Raw genomic sequence first — 26315 nt, forward strand, 5'->3', positions numbered from 1 at the left:
CAATAAATAAAACACAATTCAATTCACACTCAAACTTCCCTACGGGAACCAGCTATGCATCCGGCAGAATGGCATGCAAATCACAACCTGCTCTAACTTGGATATTTATCTCGGCCAGTCTGGGATTGGCTAATATAATTTGCTGCTTAATCTAAGATAATCAAAACAAGACAATATATCAGATCGATACATGTCAGGGCCATAACTATTTTGACTGTGACACAATTTTTCAGATTTTGCCTATTTAAACGACTGCACATGATTTAGAAATAAAACTGTAAATATGTGGCAGATGTTGACTTTCAATTTAATTTCATAGATAAAACAAAAATAGTGTATTAACTATTTAGGAATTACAGCCATTTTTTCACAGCCCCCCACATTTTCAGAGGTTCAGAAGTATTTATAATAATAATTTGTAATACTTTGCAGTTCTCAATAAAAGCCTTCCACCCATGGTCATCACCAAACGCTGAGTTTCCTCCCTTGAGATGCTTTGCAGGCCTTTACTGCAGCCTCCTTCAGGTGCTGCTTGTTTGTGGGTATTTCTGCCTTCACTTGTATCTGAAGTAAATAAAAAGCATGCTCACTTGGGTTGAGATCAGGTGACTGCCTTGGTCAATTAAGAATATTCCATTTATTTGCCTTGAGAAGCTCTTGGGCTGTTTTCACAGTATGTTTTTGGTCATTATAAATCATGATAAAACCTGATTCTGATTATCCATCGGTTTATTGTCAAGCACCGTCCAATCATTTTTGCAGCATTTGTCTGAATCTGAGCAGATAGTAAAGCCTTAAACACCTCAAAACTCATCCTGCTACTTCTTTCACCTGTGACATCATCAATGAACACCAGTGACCCAGTTCCATTGGCAGCCATACAAGCCCATGCCAAAGCACCGCCTTCAACACGTTAACAAGAGGAGGTGGTTTGCTTCGGATCAGGAGCCGTTCCTTTCCTTATTACACTTTTCTCTTCCCATCATTCTGGTACAAGGTAATCTTGGTTTATCTTCCAAAGAACCTTCACCTAAAACGGATTAGGCTTATTCAGATATTTTCTGGCAAAGTCTAAGCTGGCCTTCTTGTTCTTCAGTGTTACTAGTGGTTTGCACCTTGTTGTAAACCTTCTGTATTCAGATTCATGAAGGCATCTCTTGATTGTAGACTTTGACAATGACACGCCTACATCCTCCAGAGTATGTTTTGACCTCAGTATTCATGTTATGAATGGGTCCTTCTGCTACGTCTACTTTACATTGTTCCGTGGTCTTACGGGCCTTTTGGTGTTGGTGAGCAGGCTGTACATTCCTTCCTTTTAGGAATGTACCAAACTGCTTGTCATCATTCACCATATCTCACCCATTCATACACTGGTGGGCAGGTGGCACCTTGATGCTAGATCCTCCTATCAGGATTCTAACTAACATCCAAACAACATTCCCACATTGTAGGCACAGCTACGGGAGCATTTTGGGTTTAAGTGTTTTGCCTAAGGACACATCGACATGGACTAGCGGAGCCAGGGATCATACCGCCGATCCTTTGAGTGAAGGAAAACCCTGCTCTATCACTGAGCCACAGTTGCTCCTGTATGAATTAATGAACCCTCTGGTGTCCAAGGTCTTTTTCTCGATTGTACATAACTTCTAAAGTTCAGCTTTTAAAAGGCACTTGCATTTGATACATACCCATGTGTTATACATCAGAAATTGCTATCTCTATATAATGAAGCACCATTGTCTTCAGGCACAGAGGTAATTTGGCCCTAAAGCTGAAAAGTTGAAGTCCGACCTTCAAATATCTCATGAAAACATACCTTTACTCATGTGGACGAACTGTTTTGGTGCTGGAAATTGGTTTACCAAAGCCTTAGGTTCACAAAAGTGGTGGAATATATCAATACAATAGTAGATACATGTAATAAATGTCTAAAACCACATTAAAAAAAAAAAAAAGTGTTGTCTGTCACTCCACTTTCACCAAATGTGAGAGGGAGTAAGAAATGACTTCAAACTACAGATCAAGCATCATGGGATGTATGCAAATAAAAAATGAACTGATTTGGTTTGAAACAAAATATTTATTATAAATTTTAAGATTTTTTCAAGAACAGTTATCCAAACAAGAACAGAATGTACTATATATTCAAACAAACCATTTACTGACTGAAAACGGCAGTGTTTTTCCGAAGTGTAAGGTGGGTAGGTCCTTAGTGATTTTGTGTTCATTCGTTAGTTCAGTGGTACTCAAACTGTGGGGCGTGCCCTTCTAGTGGGGCGCAGTGGAATTACAGGTGGGGCGCAGGAGGAAATGCAGATAGACCTTTTATTGAGAACTTCACATATTACACAAATTCTAAATACACGGACACAAACGTCATTAATAAAAACATGGCGAAATGCCTGTACCTTTGTGTAGATGTTCACGTTATGCCGTTAACAGGTTAAAAAAAAAGCCTATCTCTGTGAGATCGGCTTTTCCACTGTTGCCTTTCAAAACAAAAGCTCAACATTGAGCATGAATTGAGAGTGGCCGTATCAAGCCTGCAACCCCATTTAAAAAAGATTTGTATACTATACTAACAAAACTTGACACACAAATCTGCACTAATTTAGTTTTGCCCAGGTTGCACTTATTGTTGTTATCTTGAAAAGATATCCAGTGCAAAACAGGTTAATTACAGCCACAATAAGCTATTTCTTTGCCAGTATGTATAACTTTATTTGCATTGTTCTAACAAAGTGATTGCAATTTTATTTTTTAGTCCGTTATCAGTAGTTACCAATGTATGAGGACCACTCTCCCATAAGTTAACCGCAAATATTGTCCTTGTGTTACAATGTTGACTGTATGTTATGATGTTGGCTGCTGTCACCCCCATCCTCAAGAAAACTGGACTCGACCTTGAGACCATTAGCAATTTCCGGCCCATCTCAAATCTTCCCTTCCTGTCAAAAATACTGGAACGCGTCGTCGCTGTACAACTCAAAACCCACCTCATTTCCAACGATCTGTTCGAGCCATTTCAATCTGGTTTCCGCTCACAGCACAGCACTGAAACGGCCCTTCTCAAAGTTCAATGACCTCCTCCTCTCCTCAGACTCTGGCCACCTCAACATTCTCCTTCTCCTGGATCTCACTGCAGCCTTTGACACCATCAACCACAACATCCTTCTCTCCCGCCTCGAATCGTCCCTCAACATCACCGGAACTGCTCTCTCCTGGCTCAAATCATATCTAACAAACAGACAACAATTCATCACCATCAACAACTGCACCTCCTCCACTGCTCCTCTGTCTCAGGGCGTCCCCCAGGGTTCGGTGCTTGGTCCTCTTCTGTTGATCCTCTACCTGCTCCCTCTTGGTAACATCATACGTCATCACGGTCTCCTCTTCCACTGCTACGCTGATGATGTCCAGCTCTACATCTCCACAAAGGCCATTACCACTACTACTCACTCCACTCTGACCAACTGCCTCACTGACATTAAATCATGGATGCAAACCAATTTTCTCAAACTCAACTGTGATAAATCGGATATGATCATCATCGGCCCCAAATCTCTCACCAAAACCAGTCACAACTTCTGCCTCACCATTGACAACTCCACTCTGTCTCCCTCCCCTCACATCCGCAACCTCGGAGTCATGTTTGACAGCAACCTGAACATCACATCAAACAAATCACCGGAACTGCCTTCTTCCGCCCATCACTTTCCTCATCTGCTGCTGAAACTTTAATCCAACGCCTTCATCACCTCCAGAATTAACTATTGCAATAGTATTCTTTATGGCACATCTCCCAAAATCCTAAACAAACTCCAATACATCCAGAACTCTGCTGCTCGCCTGCTCACCCACTCCCGTTCCCGTGATCACATCACCCCTGTTCTCCAGAACCTTCACTCGCTCCCCGTCCCGGATCCAATACAAAATCCTTCTCCTCACTCACAAAGCCCTCCATAATCAGGCCCCCTCCTACCTCACCGACCTGCTCCACCACCACACTCCATGAGGCCCCCTCCTACCTGACCGACCTGCTCCACCACCACACTCCATCAGGCCCCCTCCTACCTCACCGACCTGCTCCACCACCACACTCCATCAGGCCCCCTCCTACCTCACCGACCTGCTCCACCACCACACTCCATCCCGTCGGCTCCGCTCCTCTGATTCCGATCTCCTGTCCATCCCACATAGGACCAAGCACCGGAGGTGGGGTGACAGAGCCTTCTCTATATCTGCCCCCTCCCTCTGGAACTCTCTCCACAAACTCATCCGATTGATCTTTCCTTATTCAAATCACAAATCAAAACCCACCTGTTCAGAACTGCTTTTAATGTGTGACTGTTTAAAAAAAAAATGTATTAGGGTCCAAGCGACTCAGAAAGTCCCTATTTGTCCCTATTTTAGTTATTCTTATTTATTTATTTTTAGGATTTTATAATTGTAATAAGTGTCTTTGAGTATCATGAAAAGCGGTATATAAATGTAATGCATTATTATTATTATTATTATTTTTAATAACCGTGAATGTTCCACAACATTAACCAAGCTGCAAAATAGTAGGGGTGAGCTAGCTCTCCTGAAGGCATCATCTCTCTCCTCCGGTAAGCATATTGCATCACTTCCGGTTGCCAGCTTAGCAGCTAGCGATGGCTTCCTTCTCTTCCTCTCCCCCTCCCACTCTGTCTTGCTCAGAGTGTCTCATGTATAGCTATTCCTCTGCCTCCCTTAATGATAACGGTACATGCAACAAGTGTAGTTTTTTTGCTAGGTTGGAGGAAGTTCTCAGTGGGTTAGATGCACGGCTCTGCACCATCGGAGCTCAGACCTTAGCTACATTAGTTAGCCCGCCCCCACCCATAGCTTCTGCTAGCTGTTCCCTAGCAGGCCCCAAGCAGCTGGAAGGCTGGGTAACTGTTCAAGGGATACTAAGTCATACACAGAAGCGCACTGTGCACCACCGACCTCTTCATGTTCTAACCGTTTTTTTCCCACTCGGCGACACACCTGCTGAGAAATGCTGCAAGCTTGTGTACTCACAAAACTAAGAAAAGAGATCACATGACTCCTGTATTAGCTGCTCTGCACTGGCTCCCTGTAAAATCAAGAATCACGTTTAAAATTCTTCTCCTCACCTACAAAGCCTTGATTGGTGATGCACCATCATATCTTGAGGAGCTTGTAGTACCATATTGCCCCACTAGAGAGCTGCGCTCACTAAATGCGGGGCTACTTATGGTTCCTAGAGTCCTAAAAAGTAGGATGGGAGCAAGAGCCTTCAGTTATCAAGCTTCTCTTTTATGGAACCAGCTTCCACTTTCAGTCCAGGAGGCAGACACAGTCACCTCATTTAAGAATAGACTTAAGACTTTCCTCTTTAATAGTCCTTATAGTTAGGGCTGAATCAGGTTTGCCCTGGTCCAGCCCCTTGATATGCTGCTATAGGCTTATAGGCTGCTGGGGGATGTTTTAGGATACACTGAGCTCCTTTCTCCTCTTCTCTCTCTACTTATGGATGAATTTACATCTCTCCATTGCACCTTATTAACTCTGCTTCCTCCCCGGAGTCTTTGTGACTTCACGTCTCATAGGGTCCATCGGACCTGGCTGTTTCTTAAGCAGGTCCTGACCCCTTGCCCCTGCTTCCTGCATCCAGCCTAGACCTGGCCTCCTTCCCAATGGCCCTGCCTCCTTCTCTGTGCCTCCTGCCTCAAAGGCTGACCTCATTGGTCTGGCCTCTTTTTCCAGGCCTTCTGCCTCTGTGGCCCTGCCTCCTGCCATGGCCCTGCTGATTCACCCCCCCTCATCTCTACCTCCTTCTGTGTCATGGATTGTGGAGGTCTGGATCGTGGTCCATGCCTACTACTAATTATTCATACATTTCTGTCCCATTCATTAAATGCGTAACTCTGTAACATTGTTTATTCTGTACACATGACATCTATTGCATCTGTCCATCTGAGGAGAGGGATCCTCCTCTGTTGCTCTTCTGAGGTTTTTTTTCTTTTTTTGGGGGGGGGGGGGGGGGGGGGGGGGGGGGGGGGGGGGGGGGGGGGACTTTTTTCCTGATCCGTGTGAGGTCCCTGTGACAGGGTGTCGTATGTGTACAGATATTACAGCCCTGAGGCAAATTTGTAATTTGTGATATTGGGCTATACAAAATAAACTGAATTGATTTGAATAGATCTCATTCTCAAATTGGTGTTAACATGTTTTACGAACAAAGTTGCAGATAAACATGACTTTTAAGATGTTTTTGCCTCATGTCAGTCCGACATTATACCGAAAAATACAAAAAAAACATTATCCTTCTCTGAATTTTTGAAAATGACAGCACTGAGACACCTTTGGACCGTGAACTGTGCTTTGCCCAGGCCTTTAACATTTAAAGACACATCCTCTGGCTATGACTTTTACCAATGACCCGTTCGTGGCCTGGTGCTTCAGACATAGACAATCTGACAAGAAAAAATGTTATGGAGTTGGTGGAAGAGCATGAGTAAAACGCAGCAGCCAAGAGGATGAAGCCACCTTCGGTTTAGAAAAAGTCAATACGGTACCGTACCTGCATACTTCCTACGGCAGAGTAGGCTGCATAGGAGAACTGCTGCCTCAGCAGGTCATTTGGTCCACGCTGGTCACAGGGGATCCCGTTTGGCAGGAAACACTGGTGACTAAACCTGTCAGTGATGGTGCTCGGAGTGGGAACCAGGCAGGCTTAGCTGAACTGTGTGATTGGACAGATGGACGTCTGTCAAACCAAATCCCACCCACTGTCTGTAGAGGTACTTGGCTCTGGCTTCCTCGCTGTCATCAGATTGGCTGGAGAAGGATCTAGATCAGCAGACACACAGAAGTATTCATCATAGCATACAATGATAGATAGCTACACTAACCAAATGTTAACTTTCATGAAACTGTAAAATCACTCCTCCCTAAATCATACCATGCTTTATGATCTATTTGACTCTAAATGGACCATCATTTGGGGTTGGCTGTAGCTCATGGGGAGTGGTCATCCCACAACCCCAAGGTACCCGGTTTGTTCCCCACTCTCCCCATAGTTGCATGTCGAAGTGAGCAAGACACTGAACCCCCAGCTGCTCCCCGGGCGCTTCACTGCAGTCCACTGCTCCTCTTAATAACTAAGGATGGGTTAAATGCAGAGAAGAATTTCCACACTGTGGGATCAATAAAGTGTACATTATTATTATTATTATTATTATAATTTACGAAATGAATATCATGTTGCTTTGAATACCATAAACTCATGTTTACAATGTTTACTGAGTTAATAGATTAATTGATGAGTCAACATATTTCCACTCCCATTTGTAATACACCAGCGGTGGCCCTAAGTTTCAAACTATGACTCTTTAGGTCCCATTCGAACTTTAGTTTTGGACTTGACAGAGATAGTCCAGAGGAGATGCCTCCGGCTGGTCATTAGAAAAGAAGCACCTCTTTCTGAAAATAATATTTACATCAAAAAATGTTTTCATACAATGTATTGGCATTGAGATGTTAAAATGTTTAACACGGATAATGTTGAGGCTCTGTGCTTTCAATAATGTATAATTTGACCAAATTTAAATCTCTTGAAAATTGAATAAGAATTCACCTCGATGCAATCCTTAAGGTACCGAATCACCCGGCCAGCTGAGGACAAATGATAAGCAGCTCACTATAAGGGAACCAATGTCTGGACAGCAAGGGAAGCTAACAAATAAAATACATTATTGTTAAACTCTTACGCATCATCTGATGGACTGGATGTTTGAGCAGGAGAGCATGCAGAGAAAATGTGTTGGAGTGACAGGCATTGCATTTCTCTACCCTCTTATGTTTTACAGATATGATGAAGTTCATAACCATGACATCTTTATTCACCTCTCAAAACCTTTATGGAAAGACCACATGACAACATTCTTGGAAAATGATGTTCTTATAAATGGAAAATGTTAAAAAGATTGCTTCAAATACTGACATTAAGATAAATCCATTTAGCGATTTAAAAAATGAGGACAATAGTGTCAATGGGTCGGCTAATTGGTCTTCAGTGAAAATAGCTTAACTTTTTTTTTTTTCCTTCTTTCAGTTTAGCTTGGGCTTTGTGGAATGGTCAGCATGAACCTATTTTCCTTTCTCAAACACAGAAGGCTCCATATGGGAGCTGTGATTCTGTCAATCGTGTTTCCCTAATTGCATGACAGACAAGTCAATAGAATTTGATCCAAGCCTTATTGGAGTCCCTTCTGGTGGTTTGTTTGGTGCTTGATGTTTACTCTCTTTATTGCTCTAACTCTGAGAGGACTGGACTCAGATGTTCAGCAATAAAAACGGTTCCATGGACTGACTGGAGTAGAAGGTATCTCCATAAAAGATATGGGCTCTATGTTAACATGCTATCACTGACCAGTTCCCACCAGTCTCTTAAAACAAAATTAGCTCATCCTGCACAGAATCGATCACCGGCGCGCAATGCATGCCCGTTAGATCGGTGTCCCGACTTGCTCTGACATCATGCGCACGTAGTCAATGATAATCTCACAAGAGGCAGGTGTCCGCAGATTTTAGAGCCAGGTGCCGCAGTAGCTCTCCACGGACAGGATGGCCCAGTGCATGATGGGAACCATTCGACAGAATCACGTGTTGTAGAAAATCCTTATTTTCTGTGTAGTTCTAATACTTAACATTCGATTGTTGGCCATTAGTCTCAGGTTTAATCTAAAAACATATCTTGTGTGATTGATAATAATGAAGCAAATTTATACAACACATCAAAACGAGCAGCAAAGTGTTTCCATTGAAAAGAACAAAGGATGCAGCAAGTACAGGCACATTTCTACATGAATATATATTTACAAATACATGAATAAATCCGAACGTGGTCTGTAAACTACAAGTAGCCTACATATCAGAACTAACGGAAAGTAACTGTTTCTGTGACTTCCTGTTTATGCTTTGAAGGCAGCTGAAAACTACTCTACTTGACTCCCAGCAAAAAACATCAAAATATATTCAATACAATTGTGTCTGTTTTCCTTGGCACCTTCATCACATGACATCTCAAATACTGTCCTCAGCATATGTAACGGCGGTGTGTCGTTAACACAAAACTACACAACTTTCTTCATAGTAAAGTAAAAAAAACATTCTTTATATATTCGAAATGTCACTATTACCATCTAATGATACGTAGGCATTTTATTACAGATGTAGGAGTTTATTTAACATAAACTCCTACATTTAACATTTATGGAGAGAGACTTAAAGGTCTTAGTATTTGCAATTTTCTCTCTTTTATTTTCTATCCATCTCCATGTATTTAGTATGTCCTTCTCCGTGTCTAGGTTCCTTTTTGTGATTTTATTTTTTAAATAAATTGTTTGAAAATACACTTTCTACACTTTCATAGTGTGAGATGAGAGGATTGATATCAATCATGTGTATGTACAATGTGTGGTTTGTCTATCTTAGAGACAAAGACTAGAAGCAGTGGCCTGGCTCTTTAAAGTGAAGAAATACAACCCTCTTGAGATTAAACCAACTTAGTTGTTAAAACCATACAATGACAGAAATGTAAAAACAAGACAATTTGTGGTTAATGGGGTTTGTATGGAGTTCCCAAATGTAAATTTCAACTTTTACGCCACCTGCCTGAAGTTGGATTTGCAAATCTGAAAGTCGGACAAACCCCACCAAGCCTGACCTGAGCTCTGCTCACCAATAGTAAAAAGCTTTAGTCGTACATATAACACATGGTACAACACAATTATAATCTGTTTGTATGCACAAATGCCATTGTACTCTGTTGTTAACTGGGGATGCTAATAATAGCTAATCTGGCTAGAGCAAACCCCATTAAGTTTCCGAGTTGTTGTACTGGAAAGCAGTTAACTTGACTGTGGCGTCATTCCTTTCTCCAAATTCCAATTTCCGTGGTAAATGAAATGCAGCATTGATTACGACATGGAAACTGTTCTGAGAGCTCCAACATAGCCGATTTGTCGCATAATAATACCAAAGTAACTGGATACCGAACAAATGCCTCATGTGAGTCAGAATGTAATTGAACCCACCTTCAATGTATATGATGCTATATTGTCAATTCGATGTTGTGAAGCATCACATTACTAACTCAACTTTTCCTGACTTGTACTTGTATTTGCAGTCTAAACACTCAGAAACATAGAACATGAGCACGCACACCACAATGTTAAACTACTCTTTTCAACCTCCTGGCTTAACATATATGGGGTATAAATTGGTAATTTTCACCATTGTTTATTATATTAACTGGAACCCCATAATCTTCCTGGGCTCCACAGTCTTTTATTATGTGTCTATCTGCAAGTGTCTGGACGAAATGTGTGTATGTCTGTAGTATGTGTGAGAGTGTGTGTGTGTGTGACATCTATATCAGTATCAGCAGCAGATGGCCCAAACACACAATTCTGCTATTCTCTAGTCAGCAGGCCACATCTCATAGCTCGCCAGGAGCAGCAGCAGGAGGCGGTGTGTGTGCTGCTGTGTTTTCACCAGTGTGCGTGAGTGTGAACGTTTCCATATGCGTGTCCTCAAAGAGACCTTCGTCTATAAGCCAAGCTGTTGGAAGGACTCCTTATGGTTTGAGAGACATGCCCAACCTTTACGTCACAAGTGTCCGTGTTTGCACGATTTTGGTGAGACTGGAACCCTGATGACATGCAGTATGTGAAGTCTTTCTGCCCCCACCCTTTCCTCAAAGTACATGTCTGTCTCTACAATAGTGGTGGTGCTCACTGGTGGTGTAAAGATGAACTGATATTTGACAGAAAATGTATACAAGAGACTTAGATACAGATGGTATCTAAGTCTCCTTGTCAACACTCCTTGTCATTGTTCACCCATTCATACACTGATGGGAGTGGCTAAGGTGCCCCCTGCCAATCAGGACTAACTAACATGCATACACCGTTCCTCTGATTGAAGGACAACCCTGCTCACCACTCAGTCACAGTCAGATACATTGATACAACACTCTGAATTTGAATACAATTTGAGGGGAATCAGTCTGACTTTAGTATACAGTCAGAGTGACCATATTCTGTGTGTGAGTGGAAAGAGCGAGAGAGCAAGTTGTCTGTGTGTGTACAAGAGGAATGCCGGTATGCAGTGGAGACACAGCGATAGGTGTAACTACCTTAGAGAAGGGGGACAGGAGCAGAACGAGCACAGCAGTCCAGCCAGTAAGTCATGCATGCGAGCAGATGGTCACTTTTGGGCAGATAGCTAGATAACCAGCTAAGTAGAATCACTTCGGTTCACAACCGTGTGCTTCCTGCTATGGCAATTTGAAAAATCTGCCTTTAAACAGGTCTCTTGTCAAATAAAACTGAGTTATACTGATTTAAATTGATGACATGTGTCCCTGACTGAGATACTGCTAGGGATTTTTCCAAGTTCAGTGAATTACCCCATGGAGATGTGATTTTTGAAAAGGGAAATACATTACTTAGATGATGTCACAACATAATGTTGGCCTTGTACTAACCAGGATCACGATGGCTGTATGTGTTTCACACTAAACAGTTTTTTTCAAAATGTCCCTCCTCCTAATCTCTTGACATCCTTTGTCAGGATTCAGAGAGAAACGTGTGTGTGTGTGTGTTTTCTCTCAACACTGCACCTGTTTTACATTCAGAGAGAAGCAGCTCTTTATCTGATTGATTTATTCAAAGTCGGTCTGTCCCCATTTACCATGATAAATATCTGCGTTTGGTAGTTCTTAATGTGATACCATTTATTTAGATGTTATTGTATGTGGCATGCTACATACAATAAGCCACACACACGTACACATCCTCATACACACATAGCATGCTAAATAAAATAAGGCCAAAGTACAATTATTAACAAATATGAATAATAACGAGGCACCGTGGTAATTCTTCAGAAGTTAAGATAGTTTTCTACCTTACAACCGCAAGCAGTGGCGACTAGAATGGGGCAGACAGCAGGCCGACGGCTCAGAGCTTTTTTAATTGGTGGTTGGTGGACATCTGACACACAGGACCAGAATCGATGTCTGGAATGCAGTGATTGAACTCTCAGATGATGTATCTTCCCAATTCCTCCTCTATAGAGCACTGCATGGAGCACTCAGTGAAGTGTTGAATCTTCTTTATTGGCAGCCTCCATCATCACTTAGATTCAACCTTAACATCAGCCCTGGCACCTGAATAAAGATTTGCTATCATGGAACCTGAGCAATGGTGCCACACTCTTAAGATGTGACAAATGCAAATGGTATGGGAGAAATCAAATGTGACTAACGTGTATGGAAACCGAGAAAATCAATTGTCTCCTGAACAAATGGCTGAGCTATTAAAATGATTGTGTGCTACTGGAATATATTATCATCAGCGGCTGCCAGCAGAGGCAACAGCGATTCATAGTCCAATCTGCTTGGCCCAAGAATGAAACAGAGCTCCCACTAAGGCAATTATTTCCACACTCGGCATCAGCAGAACATGTTATTTATCTGCCTGCTCTCATGATAATAGCCATTATGCATTACCATTATAACAAGCATAAAACATGTAATAGAAACATGGCTACACAAAGAGAAACAAGTAGATATCTTCTTTTATTTGACAAAAACGCATACTTTGCCTAAGTTAATTTGTGTGTTTGTCCTTTTTTAAAAGAGATGATGCAATGATGCTAAAGGCAACATTACCATCTTCCAACTTCAATAATACAAGACCTTTTGACTTCGAAAGAAATGTAAGCTTGGAAGTTTGGTACCAGACTTTGAACTGTTGTTTCAAATCACGATGAATAGATTTATCTTTTTTCTTCACCCCATTTGTCAGTAATATTGAATAGGATATGAAGCATTAATCAAAGCTTAGATGCAAAAGAGACAGGATATTAAACATTAAAAAAGGCTTTTATGAAACCATTGCAGCTGGCTTAAGTTTGGATAAACAGTTTTTCATCTTCCTCTGTGGGGTAGAGGCTTCAGATGAGGATTCAATCCACTCATCAGATAAAGACAATCTCGGGGCTTCAAATGCAGCACTTCAAAACAATCGGAGCATATCTGCAGGCATGGGAAAGGTTACACAGCATGGAAATAACACAGATTTTCGTTTTTTTTGTTTTGTTTAAAACAATTTCATCCCACATAAATACAGATGATGTACATGATATCCATGCTCAATCCAATTAGTTGGGAGGAAAATGTCAAGTGGGAGAGCCTTCTAGCTCAAATCAGGAGACATCTCTATATGACACTAATGGGATAGTAACCTTCTGAAATAACAGTTTTAGTGAAGTCTGAAACGTGGATCTACTAAAGTTTTAATAATCACAAAATGGCACTGTGCTGAGTGACCAGGGTCCTTTATAGGAAATCTCCCCGTTTCACCCATGGATATTTATAGAAAACTGGATAATGTATTAGAGGCGGGGCACTGTTAATTGCTTTGAATGTTATTCAGTGAGGCATGAAGCAAAAAAAGTTAGACGAGTATGAAATAAACCGGATCTTCCAGCGGTCTTCTACATCCATAGGCTCATAGCTCAAGTGCACTCGCGTTTCCTTTAACCCCGCCCCCCCCAGCCCTGGGCTGTGATTGAATAGTAAAAAAAAATCTATTCCTAACTTTTTCCTTGACCTCTGTGGAAAACGTCCCGAGGTCAAGGAAAGATGGGAAGGAGATTTCTTGAGGAGATAGGAAAAGACAACTCATGTTTAGAGAATCCGACTCCACTTTCACTAAACTACGCAGCTCGGAAACTACAATGTTCAGAAGATGGATTGCAAAAAGTGAATCTTAGATTCTTTGTCCAATTTCCTACAGTGTAGCGTCATGCAGACTACATGAACAACCCGGTTCATAGTATTACTTTATTACCAAGGTTGAAATAGAAATGGAAGATATATAAGAATATAAAAGTTAAACCAAGGGATTGTCACAGAGAGAACAAAGTTACTAAACTGTCTCATTGTTCAGTTTCAAACATGCTGAATTAAATACGTTCTCATGCTAACAATGTGTCATAGCCCTTTATATTGTTATGGTTTATAATTAGATTATAATCTTATAAGTATATGCAGATAATAGTTTATGAAACACCACACAACTCAGTGTGACCTAGAAGTGTTGACTTGATAGTGTTTTATGGTAATGTACCAAAATAATTGATTGTAACGTTCCTATATTGCCAGCAGGTTTAACAGATTATTGAAAGTATTTCCAAATTATAGCAACGGTGATTTACATGATCTGCGTGTGTCGGTCATGATCGTTTGTTCTCGTGAACGGATAAATGGTGCGTCACTTTAAATATAACCGGCGCAAGAAATTGTGGGCCGTCATTATTTTCCTTTCGTAAAGGAAGGTCCAGTGTTCCCTATGCTAAAGAATACACTGGCATGTGTCGGCCTACATTGAGGTCACACAACTACGCAGGTCTTGATCCCTCGCCATATTTGTGGCTCGTGGGGTAGAGTGGTCGTCCTGTAACCACAAGGCAGCAGGTCCAATACCTGTCCTCCCAATAGTTTGCATGTTAAAGGTCAGCTTCACTACGCCAGACTTTTAGACTAGAGCACCGGAGTTTGGAAACATTTTTACTAACGGATGCCTCACTATCTCACGAGCTGCCACAGAACTAGCAGCAGTACTTGAGTTTGGAGACTTGATCTGCTTCGTCAAAGAATTTTAAGCAGAGCTGGAGCCCTCCACAGGACTCTCTTCCAATGAACCCACTGAAAATGCTTAGCCGGCCAATAAGGACGTGACTACTGATTACGTGTAGATCCCTCAGTATGTAAGGCAGCACACAACGCTAGTAGAGGAGGGCTCTCCCTGTGCTTATAGAATGAGGGTTACAATATCGTACTATTATTCTCACTCACATCATGCAAAACAAGACGTCGGTGGAGACCGATGAATACAAGTCCAAAATATAATCCTGACCGGCTAAAGGTTAGTTGATTGGTACGTGATTGGAAAGCTGTGCCGACAGGTGTGTAGTGCGAAGAGGGTACACTTCGTTCCTGCTTGTGTGATTCGTGTGACTTTTTATAGCTATTTTATTCAACCCAGTTTTTTTTTTTTTACGTATGGTGAGTGCTCCCTGAGTTGGAATACGACAGACTTTTTGCCTATACCTCCCATGTTGGAATACAATAGGAATACGGCAGACTTTGGATACATCAGCGAAACTGAGAGCCTACCTGCTCTACTGGAGTCCGTGATGACTATTGGTGTGTTTTTTTTAACTGTTGGCCTTGCACCGGCTAGGGTTGGCCAGCCTGTGGTCGTTGCCAGACGGCACAGCTTGTTTAGTTTTCAGTTTTTGACATCGGTGCTGGCAATGATTTCATACACCGCCCCGCAGCTATGGCCTTTGCGCAGCTTCGTGGTTCCATCCAAGAAGGTGGTTATTGCCCGGTGTCAAGAGTGTGGGATTTAGAAAAACAGACCTCACTAAAACTAGGCACAATGGGAAACATGGAGTGGATCGGCAGTTTATTACCGAGGTTGCAGAGACTTCCACCCACAGCTGTGTCTCCTACCACCATGGAGCCGCTAAACACACAATCCTTCACTAATAAATCCGTCCAGCCTCTGCATCAATGGATGAATTAGTGGAACTCTATAATACATCCCTGAGCAGTGTTTTTGATCTCCATGCCCCTGTCAAGTCACGTGAGGTACATTCCTCACGCTCCGCTCCCTGGTTCACACATGTCCTGGAATGACGCTGCAGACACTCACATATAATAATATATTTGGAACTGATTTGCTGACAGACCTGTAATGTATCTCGGCTTGGACATCTGGACACAGTGAAGAAGAGTTTTGCAGAATTGAACAGGCCAAACAATAAATAAATCAAGGCAACTATCCATCCATCCATCCATCCATTTTCAATACCGCTTATCCTCATTAAAATTGTTTCTTTGTTTTGATTAATCTGTGTGCATGAGCCAGAGAGCCACCACAACAGACCAGCCTTTCGACCCAGGGGCATTAAGTGCAGTGTGCCTGCTTTGAGGACATACATCCACCAGTCAGCACAAGTTTTCCGGTGCCTTCCAAAAGGGCCAAACATGTAGCGGATGGCGTTCTCCAAGTCAGCATATTGTCAACAATCTAATGCACACGCTCTGAATATCACCGTTAATTGCTTTTCACTAACAATAAAACCCTTGCAAAGCAAGTGATGTCAACATGTCTTGATAACTCATCCCCAAACTAAAGTAGAGCTTAATTAAAGAGTCTCTATACAATGCTATTTACAACCAGGGACCAAGTGCCTCAGGCAGGTAGTAGCTGAAATAAATGGCCTTGTGCACTGCCAAATGATTTAATTATTTGAAAGTATTAATTAAATTGAGGGAAAAAGTAAATGGTGCCCTTGATAGTTTTTCGGAGCCAAACATGCTGCAAGTAGCACACAACACAACCGTAAACTTTCTGTGTGATACAGCAGACTGTTGTCAAAATCAAACACACTTGCGTAATGCATACTACAAACTATATCTATGTACTGCATACTGCCAACTAAATAAACAATTAAGTGTGCCGTTAACAGCACACTGAAGAAGTAGACCAAAGCAACACATCACATGCCTGTCGATCATGACATTTCTGATCCGAGCTACTGCCGAATTCAAATTGTTAGTATTAATAACTACCCATTTTATCCAACCGCTTCATTACAGTCGACGATTGCGCTGAAGAGTTATAATTCATTTTGAGGCACTTGAGTCTCTATAAACTCACGCCCCATGCTCAGAAATTCTTGCTAATCTAGTAAATATCCAGGCATTTCTTGCACACATAAAATGTGGAATGCCATACATACTAATTTCCATAGTATGGATATGTTGGCTTGCGATTTCAATCAGAGCCTTTAGGTTAATCATTTGCTTATAGCAGTGTTAGCCTGCTAGATCTTTTAAACTATAATTTCAGTGATCACAAACTGGAAATCCCAAAAAGACGCAAAACTCCATGGCAACCAAAAGAAAACTGAAATATGGGATTACAGAGTTGAATTGTACTTTTTAAGACAGACAAAGTGAAACCCTGTCTCCGCCTCACCTGTCAAGCAGTCACCACATACTCAGAGTTTAATGAGCTCTGAAAATTAAAAATACTGACAGGAGGAGACGATTATAATAATAATAAATGTATATATGCCCCTTCTGTCATTAGTTGTAACCAATAGTCATTCTAAGATGTTATTCATGCCGTCAAACTGCTACTTTTTTTGAGTAGTTGAAAAGAGACCGAAAAGTTACTTTACCCAGCTAACATAACATTGGCCTGTTTTATTATTATCAATGCCTATTTTGTCTGAGTATTTGAATAAATAACAAGCCTAGGTTAACAGCAGATCTCTACAATAGTGAAATAGTATCTGCAATAGCATCTTTTAATGTTTAATTCAACATCGTGATCACAATGTTAAATAAAACATTAGAAGGTTATTACATATTTGTCACAGTTCTGCTTCAATACTCTCCTAATCAGCTCATTCAGTGCACCTGTTAGTCACACCCACCTCATCAGCTCAATCACTCTCACCTGCCCACTCTGCAGCGGTTACTCCCGTTAGTAGTTAAACCCCCGTTAGTAGTTAAACCCCCGTTAGTAGTTAAACCCCCGTTAGTAGTTATACCCCCGTTAGTAGTTAAACCCCCGTGTTAGTAGTTAAACCCCCCCGTTAGTAGTTAAACCCCCGTGTTAGTAGTTAAACCCCCCCCGTTAGTAGTTAAACCCCCGTGTTAGTAGTTAAACCCCCCCATTAGTAGTTAATCCCCCCCGTTAGTAGTTAAACCCCCGTTAGTAGTTAAACCCCCGTTAGTAGTCTCACACACACTTCAGGTCGTTGTCCGTATTATGCCAGCCGTTCTAGCGGTTTCCCTCGACCCTGCCTGTTTAGACTTCCACGCCTTGCCGCCGTAGCCTTCTGTCCCGAGTATGAGAATAGCCTCTGGTTCCTGGCTGCCTTCTCCCCTGGCGGCTTGGCGTTCCACCGAGTGGGTTTCTCCACGAGGGCTGATCTAAGACTGTTTGCCTGTTGTGTCCTCTGCCTGGAATAAAGCTCTTTTCAACTATTCTGTGTCCGTCGTACTACTAATGGGTCCTTTCCACACCCATTACAATATTAGCTAATTTTACGACACCACTGATACCTGACTCCAATAACTTCATAAGTGTGTTATCTATACATATCAAAATGACGTCTTTAAGAAAAATGTGTTTTATCTTGAAAGTCTAAAACAACAAGTGACACATGACATCTATTGCTTCTGCTTGTCAATGCATACTAATCATTATTCAGACATTTTTGTCATATTCATTGAATGTTTATGTAACGCTGTTCATTCTATAATAATAATAATAATAATAATAATAATGCATTTAATTTATATAGCGCTTTTCATAGTACTCAAAGACACTTCACATAATTAAAACATCCTAAAAGCTAAAAATAAATAAATAAGAATAGCTCAAATACAGGTAAAACAAATAAAACAAATAAATAGGGACTTTGAGTCGCTCGGACCCTGATAAGAAAACAAAAACAAAAACAAACAATCACACATTAAAAGCAGTTCTGAACAGGTGGGTTTTGATTTGGGATTTGAATGAGGAAAGATCAGTGCAGTCTCGGATGAGTTTGGGGAGAGAGTTCCAGGGGGGGGGGCAGATATGGAGAAGGCTCTGTCACCCCACGTCCGGTGCTTGGTCCTATGTGGGATGGACAGGAGATTGGCATCAGAGGAGCGGAGCTGACGGGATGGAGTGTGGTGGTGGAGTAGGTCGGTGAGGTAGGAGGGGGCCTGATTATGGAGGGCTTTGTGAGTGAGGAGAAGGATTTTGTATTGGATCCGTTGTGGGACGGGGAGCCAGTGAAGGCTCTGGAGAACAGGGGTGATGTGATCACGGGAACGGGAGTGGGTGAGCAGGCGAGCAGCAGAGTTCTGGATGTATTGGAGTTTGTTTAGGATTTTGGAAGATGTGCCATAAAGAATACTATTGCAATAGTCAATTCTGGAGGTGATGAAGGCGTGGATTAAAGTTTCAGCAGCAGATGAGGAAAGTGATGAGCGGAGACGGGCAATGTTTTTTAGGTGGAAGAAGGAGGTTCTGGTGATTTGTTTAATGTGATGTTCAAATGAGAGGTTGCTGTCAAACATGACTCCGAGGTTGCGGATGTGAGGGGAGGGAGACAGAGTGGAGTTGTCAATGGTGAGGCAGAAGTTGTGACTGGTTTTGGTGAGAGATTTGGGGCCGATGATGATAGTATCCGATTTATCACAGTTGAGTTTGAGAAAATTGGTTTGCATCCATGATTTAATGTCAGTGAGGCAGTTGGTCAGAGTGGAGTGAGTAGTAGTGGTAATGGCCTTTGTGGAGATGTAGAGCTGGACATCATCAGCGTAGCAGTGGAAGAGGAGACCGTGATGACGTATGATGTTACCAAGAGGGAGCAGGTAGAGGATCAACAGAAGAGGACCAAGCACCGAACCCTGGGGGACGCCCTGAGACAGAGGAGCAGTGGAGGAGGTGCAGTTGTTGATGCTGATAAATTGTTGTCTGTTTGTTAGATATGATTTGAGCCAGGAGAGAGCAGTTCCGGTGATGCTGAGGGACGATTCGAGGCGGGAGAGAAGGATGTTGTGGTTGATGGTGTCAAAGGCTGCAGTGAGATCCAGGAGAAGGAGAATGTTGAGGTGGCCAGAGTCTGAGGAGAGGAGGAGGTCATTGGTGACTTTGAGAAGTGCTGTTTCGGTGCTGTGCTGTGAGCGGAAACCAGATTGAAATGGCTCGAACAGATAGTTTGAAATGAGGTGGGTTTTGAGTTGTGCAGCGACGACACGTTCCAGTATTTTTGACAGGAAGGGAAGATTTGAGATGGGCCGGAAATTGCTCATGGTCTCAGGGTCGAGTCCAGGTTTCTTGAGGATGAGGGTGACAGCAGCCAGTTTAAGTGTGTCGGGGACTGAGCCGGAGTTGAGGGAGGAGTTGATTATTGCTATGATGAGTGGAGCAATGGCTGGGAGACATTCCTTGGTGAGAGTAGATGGTATGGGATCCAGAATACAGGTGGAGCTTCTCATTCCTGTTGTGAATGAAGAGAGCTCCAAAGGGGACACAGGGGAGAACTGAGAAAGGGGCTGAGGGGTGAATATGGGGAGAGGGGGTGGCGAAATGGAAAGTGCGGGTGAGGTCTTCAGGTTGCTGTAAATTATATCAATTTTTGTATTGAAAAATTAAAGGAAAGAGTTGCACTTGTCGACTGTAAAGGATTTGGAGGTGTTGTCCCTGGGTTTGAGAAGCTTGTTTATTGTTGAGAAGAGAGCCTTTGGGTTGGAGGAGCCAGCGTGTATGAGGTGTGAGTAGTAGGTGGTCCGGGCTGAGATGAGAGTGTCATTGTATTGTTGAAGGTAGTCAGAGTGTGCTTGGAGATGGACTGTTAAACCAGTTTTCCTGCAGAGTCTTTCAAGCTGGCGCTTACGGGATTTCATGTGGTGGAGATCAGGAGTATACCAAGGAGCTGAGTGAGTGAATGAGACCGTTTGGGTTTTAATAGGAGCCAGCTGATCAAGACAGGAGGAGAGTGTGTTATTGTAGTAATTTACGAGATCGGAGGGATTATCAGACAGTGGGAAAGGGGAGGCCGACATGGTACTGTCAAGAGAGGCTGAAAGAGTTGTGGGGGAAATAGTTTTGAGATTTCTGAAGGATATGTTGCGCTTGGTTCTTGGGATGGGGATAGGGATGCCGATGTCCATGGTGATAGCCAGGTGGTCGGAGATATTGAGGTTGAGGCTGGAGAGCTGAAGTATTGTGAGACCAGTGGAGCAGACCAAATCCAGGATGTGACCTCGGCTGTGAGTGGGGAAGTTGATGTGTTGTGTGAAGTTGAAGCATTGTAGCAGTTCTAGGAATTCTATGGCAGGTTTACATTCCGTGTCATCAATATGGATGTTAAAATCACAGAGGAGGAGAACGGCAGGTGAAATTGCACAGAGCTGGGTCAGAAAATCAGAGAAGTCAGAGAGGAAGGAGGGGTTTGGCTTGGGGGGGCGGTAAATAACAGCAATTACCAGAGGAGTCGGACCAGAGAGTTTGAGGGCAATATGTTCAAAAGAATGAACGGCAGGAATGGGAATGGTGGTTGTTTTAATGTCCTCCCGGTGGACAGCAGCAACACCACCTCCCCGCCCCTGTGAAAGGTTATTTTAGGGGAGTTTTTCCTGATCCGATGTGAGGTCAAAGGTCAGGGATGTCGTATGTGTACAGATTGTAAAGCCCTCTGAGGGGAGTTTGTAATTTGGGCTATACAAATGCAGTCCATCCATACACAATTCCCCACCTTTGAACATTCCTCTCTGATATGAAAGGAATTCAATTCAATTTTCCTCGGATGGCTTTATAATCCATCCCAGGACCTTAAATCGGAGGAGGAAAAACTCCCAAAAAAACAGGAAAAACCCTTTCACAGGGAAAAAAAGGAAGAAACCTTCAGGAGAGCAACAGAGGAGGATCCCTCTCCCCGGATGGACAGAAGCAATAGATGTCATGTGACCAGATGAACAGCATTACAACACATGACAATGTACAATGACAGAAATGGCAAAAAAAGCCAGACCAATGAGGTCAGCCTTTGAGGCAGGAGGCACAGAGAAGGAAGCGGGGCCAGTGAGAAGGAGGCCAGGTCTAGACCAGAGGCTGGATGCAGGAAGCAGGGGCAGGGACCCAGGACCAGCTTCAGACACAGCCAGGTCCGATGGACATTACATTACATTACATTACATTACATGTCATTTAGCTGACGCTTTTATCCAAAGCGACTTACAATAAGTGCATTAAACCATGAGTCCAAACTCAGAACAACAAGAATCAAGCAAGTACAATTTCTTCAATAACGTTTAACTACAGAGTACTATCCGTAAGTGCCATTTAAGTGCTACTAAAGTGCTAAACAACAAAGTGCTATCGGTAAGGGACATTTAAGTGCTACTACGGCATTTAAGTGCTACCTAATCAAGGTATAGTCGAAAAAGATGTGTTTTTAGTTTGCGACGGAAGATGTAGAGACTTTCTGCTGTCCTGATGTCAATGGGGAGCTCGTTCCACCAATGAGGAGCCAGCACAGCAAACAGTCGTGATTTTTTTGGACCCCATGAGACTTCACGTCTCATAGGGTGAAGTCCTCCCCGGAGTCACAAACACTCGGGGGAGGAAGTAGAGTTAATAAGGTGCAATGGAGAGCTGTAAATTCATCCAGAGAGAAGAGGAGATAGGTGCTCAGTGTATCCTAAAACATCCCCCAGCAGCCTATAAGCCTATAGAAGCATATCAAGGGGCTGGACCAGGGCAAATCTGATTCAGCCCTAACTATAAGCACTATTGGAAAGTCTTAAGTCTGTTCTTAAATGAGGTGACTGTGTCTGCCTCCCGGACTGAAAGTGGAAGCTGGTTCCATAAAAGAGGAGCTTAATAACTGAAGGCTCTGGCTCCCATCCTACTTTTTAGGACTCTGGGAACCACAAGTAGCCCAGCATTTAGGGAACACAGATCTCTAGTGGGGCAACATGGTACTACAATCTCCTTAAGATATGATGGTGCATCACCAATCAAAACTTTGTAGGTGATAAGAAGAATTTTAAATGTGATTCTTGATTTTACAGGGAGCCAGTTAAAGGACAAGTCCGGATCAAAGATAACGCCAAGATTCTTTACAGTGGTGTTGGATGCCAGGGCAATGCCATCTACAGAAACCACATCACCAGATAATTGAATGAAGACACATGTGTGTACTCTCCAACTGTGATGGTGAGAGGTCACCAATTCTGTGAGGGTTATGTTCCATTCCAATTTTTTTGCCCAATTGCCTATTGCATGGAAGACTTTTTAAAGATATTAGTCCAACACCAGATAGTACAAATCCAGGTCCATAGTGTTGCAATTCTGTACAAGATACATAAATCAATCTCTCTCTCACTTTCTCTCGCTACATTTACCCGGTAATGTTGGATCTCTCTGTGCATTAATTGGCCAAGCCCAATGTGTCGTGTGGCAAACCGGGGAAAAGTGGAGAACAGGGGGAGGTGATAAAGGGCGTCTACTTCCCCATGCAGGTGATGCAGCCACTCTGTATTGGTCACACTTGCAGTCCATCTGCAAATTAGAGGGAGCATAATTGGCATTGATTATTAACCCTTCAGAGTATCCCAGTGGGTTGGCTGTGAATGTTGCATAAGATCACACCTAATACCTTCTCGCTTAACCATGTGCCTCTCGCCCATGTGTTGCCATTATCTTCTCCCTTTGCGCATTCATTTTCTCTAATTCCCCATCCAATATCATAGGAAAGCATATAAATAGCATATTATATGCAAGATATCTGTGTCATTTTAACATATTTGGCTTTTCGCATTGCCATTTTAAGTCACATTGTTACCATGAAATGGTAAGGTTCAGGCAACAAAACAAAACATGTTTGCTGAAGTAGTGCAATATACTACTTGAATTCTACACAAACTAATATCTGGAACAGTTTCCGCCTACAGCCAAATATGTGCAGTTTGACTCAGTTGTAATTGTCTTTTTGCTGCCTCAGGGTCATACATATTTTGTGTCAGTCTGCCCGAATGGGGTCCAATGTGAAGATGTCAATGTGATGTGCTCATGGTTAGAATATTTAATCTTAAACTGGTTATACTTAAGCAACTATAACTCTTTTTTTTGGGGCGTCTTTCTCGCTGGTTTCCCTTTGCACGCTATTCATATCTGATAGTTGCTTTAGCTTAGGGGGATTACAGTGAAGTGATGGTTATAAATTGTATTGTGTATCTTTTTCACAACATTGACTATTGCTTGTGGCACACAACGTAATTCATCACCATTTATACAAAAGTATAGTCATGTGCATGCACAGATATAAATCAGATGACAGGATTTTATTTGAGATTAGAACAGTATCAAAAAGTAAATTAAATGAGGAAATGTTACCGAAATAAATACAAAAAATTCCAGTAAACAACCGGAACTTCCTGCTACTTACGGTAAACAAATCAATCTGCGTTGTTCTGACGCAACTTATTACCTTACTCAGCTTAATATAGCATATATTTTTTACTTGAATAGTTACATTGGAACCATGAATCTGAATAGTTTTGAACTGAGTTCCAATACACTTAAAATTGGATTCACTTATGAATTTAATTCAGTTGCTCTGAAACTGTATTTGATTCAACTCTATATAAACACACATCCATATTTTTTTTGATGAAATCCATAGTGGGAGAAATGAGTAAACTGAGTATTTTTGTTTAGTCCTCCCAGCTGGAAAGAGACCAATTCAGCTGGAGGAGAGCGGGTTGATAAAGAATACACATTTGGGCAGATGCTACTTCAGGCCCCCGACTGTCGACCCCTTGACTTGATCCAACTGTGTCGACCCCTTGACTTGATCCAACTGTGTCGACCCCTTGACTTGATCCAACTGTGTCGATCCCTTGACTTGATCCAACTGTGTCCCTTGACTTGATCCAACTGTGTCGACCCCTTGACTTGATCCAACTGTGTCGATCCCTTGACTTGATCCAACTGTGTCGACCCCTTGACTTGATCAAACTGTGTCGACCCCTTGACTTGATCCAACTGTGTCGACCCCTTGACTTGATCCAACTGTGTCGATCCCTTGACTTGATCCAACTGTGTCGATCCCTTGACTTGATCCAACTGTGTCGACCCCTTGACTTGATCCAACTGTGTCGATCCCTTGACTTGATCTAACTGTGTCGATCCCTTGACTTGATCCAACTGTGTCGACCCCTTGACTTGATCCAACTGTGTCGATCCCTTGACTTGATCTAACTGTGTCGACCCCTTGACTTGATCCAACTGTGTCGATCCCTTGACTTGATCCAACTGTGTCGACCCCTTGACTTGATCCAACTGTGTCGATCCCTTGACTTGATCCAACTGTGTCGACCCCTTGACTTGATCCAATGCCAACTGTGTCCTTCCTGCAGGTCTGAATGCCAGTGCCCCATTCCTGCCTTTTGCTACCACTTGTGATTCCATTATGCCTGATCATGGTGTTCCCTTACCTTTTGTTCTCTACAGTACATACAATCTGATCACCGCTTTGGCTTTATGCATGAAATGCTTCCTTTTCATCTGCGGGTCAACTCACTGGCTCAGATCTGCTCTGTCAGTGTGCCGGCATGCTTCATAAAACACTGACCACCACAGCAGCTTCTGAACTGGACTGGAAGGATTTTCTTCAACAGGGTGCAGCTCCAGGGACGCACGGTTAGTTTAGAACAGTGTTTTTCAACCTTTTATGCGTCAAGGCACACTTAAGACACAGAAAAAATCTCACGGCACACCAACAACAGGAAATGATATGCAAATCAAACCCAAACATAGTTTCAGCATGAGCATAATATACTCTAAGAAATCAGGGAAACGCGTGTTCTATTTGTTGTGTTTTATTAAACTTAACATCATCCTAATGCCAAGATGGCACAGGCTTTATGCCCAGGTACAGATCATTTTATGCCTGTTTCATAGTGTTGTCACGCAAACGAACAAAATAGTTTGGATCCTTGTCTTGGAGCGCAGGGTGTTTAGTTTGCAAGTGGCGTTTAAGCTTGCTAGGGACCATGGCACTGTTAGCTAGCTTTTCCCCACACAACGCACAACAGACTCGGTGCGGCGGGAACCCCAGTGAAGGAAAATCCAAATGACAGATACTCATCACTGTACTGTCTTGAGCTCACCGTTTTAGCCTTCTTTTGACACCCACTTGTACTGGGCTCATCATCTGGATCAAATGTGGGGGGATCTTGATCAGGACCTAGTTTTCTTTTCAAAAATTTCTCCATTAGACTTTTATGCGTGTACTGTACCTATCTCTCTTGAGCCTTCATACCACTGTAGCGACCCTGTGACATGGCTGTCAATCACAGTGTGGCACCATGCATGCTGGTCGAGGGGGCGTGCCTGTGATTGGAGGAGTAGAGGGGAGGCGGGATTAACCGGTCGGAAAAAGGGGAGTTAAGTGTAGAACGTCGTCCCGTCTCCGTGTCATCAGTGCAATAACGTCCGAAACATTACACCACCAACAGCGCGACGACATACACACACACAAGTTGGCTTTTTTTTCCACGAATGAAGTGACAGTATGTAAAAAATGTTTATTTTTCACGGCACACCAGTGTGTTGAAAAACACTGGTTTAGAAAACAGGTTCAAATGACTTGACTTC

The 26315-nt window shown here is 42.6% G+C and overlaps 1 protein-coding gene across 1 annotated transcript in view; it reads right to left on the minus strand.

Moving 5' to 3' along the window:
• Nucleotides 1-26315, minus strand: part of LOC117729327 (inactive N-acetylated-alpha-linked acidic dipeptidase-like protein 2) — a 256016-nt gene that overhangs the window by 183935 nt on the left and 45766 nt on the right. The window contains 2 exon segments of the mRNA XM_034530303.1: nucleotides 6575-6712; nucleotides 6714-6843. Coding sequence (XP_034386194.1) covers nucleotides 6575-6712; nucleotides 6714-6843 — 268 coding nt within the window.

The sequence above is a fragment of the Cyclopterus lumpus genome, chromosome 4 (assembly GCF_009769545.1).
Source record: "Cyclopterus lumpus isolate fCycLum1 chromosome 4, fCycLum1.pri, whole genome shotgun sequence".
NCBI classification, from domain to species: Eukaryota; Metazoa; Chordata; class Actinopteri; order Perciformes; family Cyclopteridae; genus Cyclopterus; species Cyclopterus lumpus.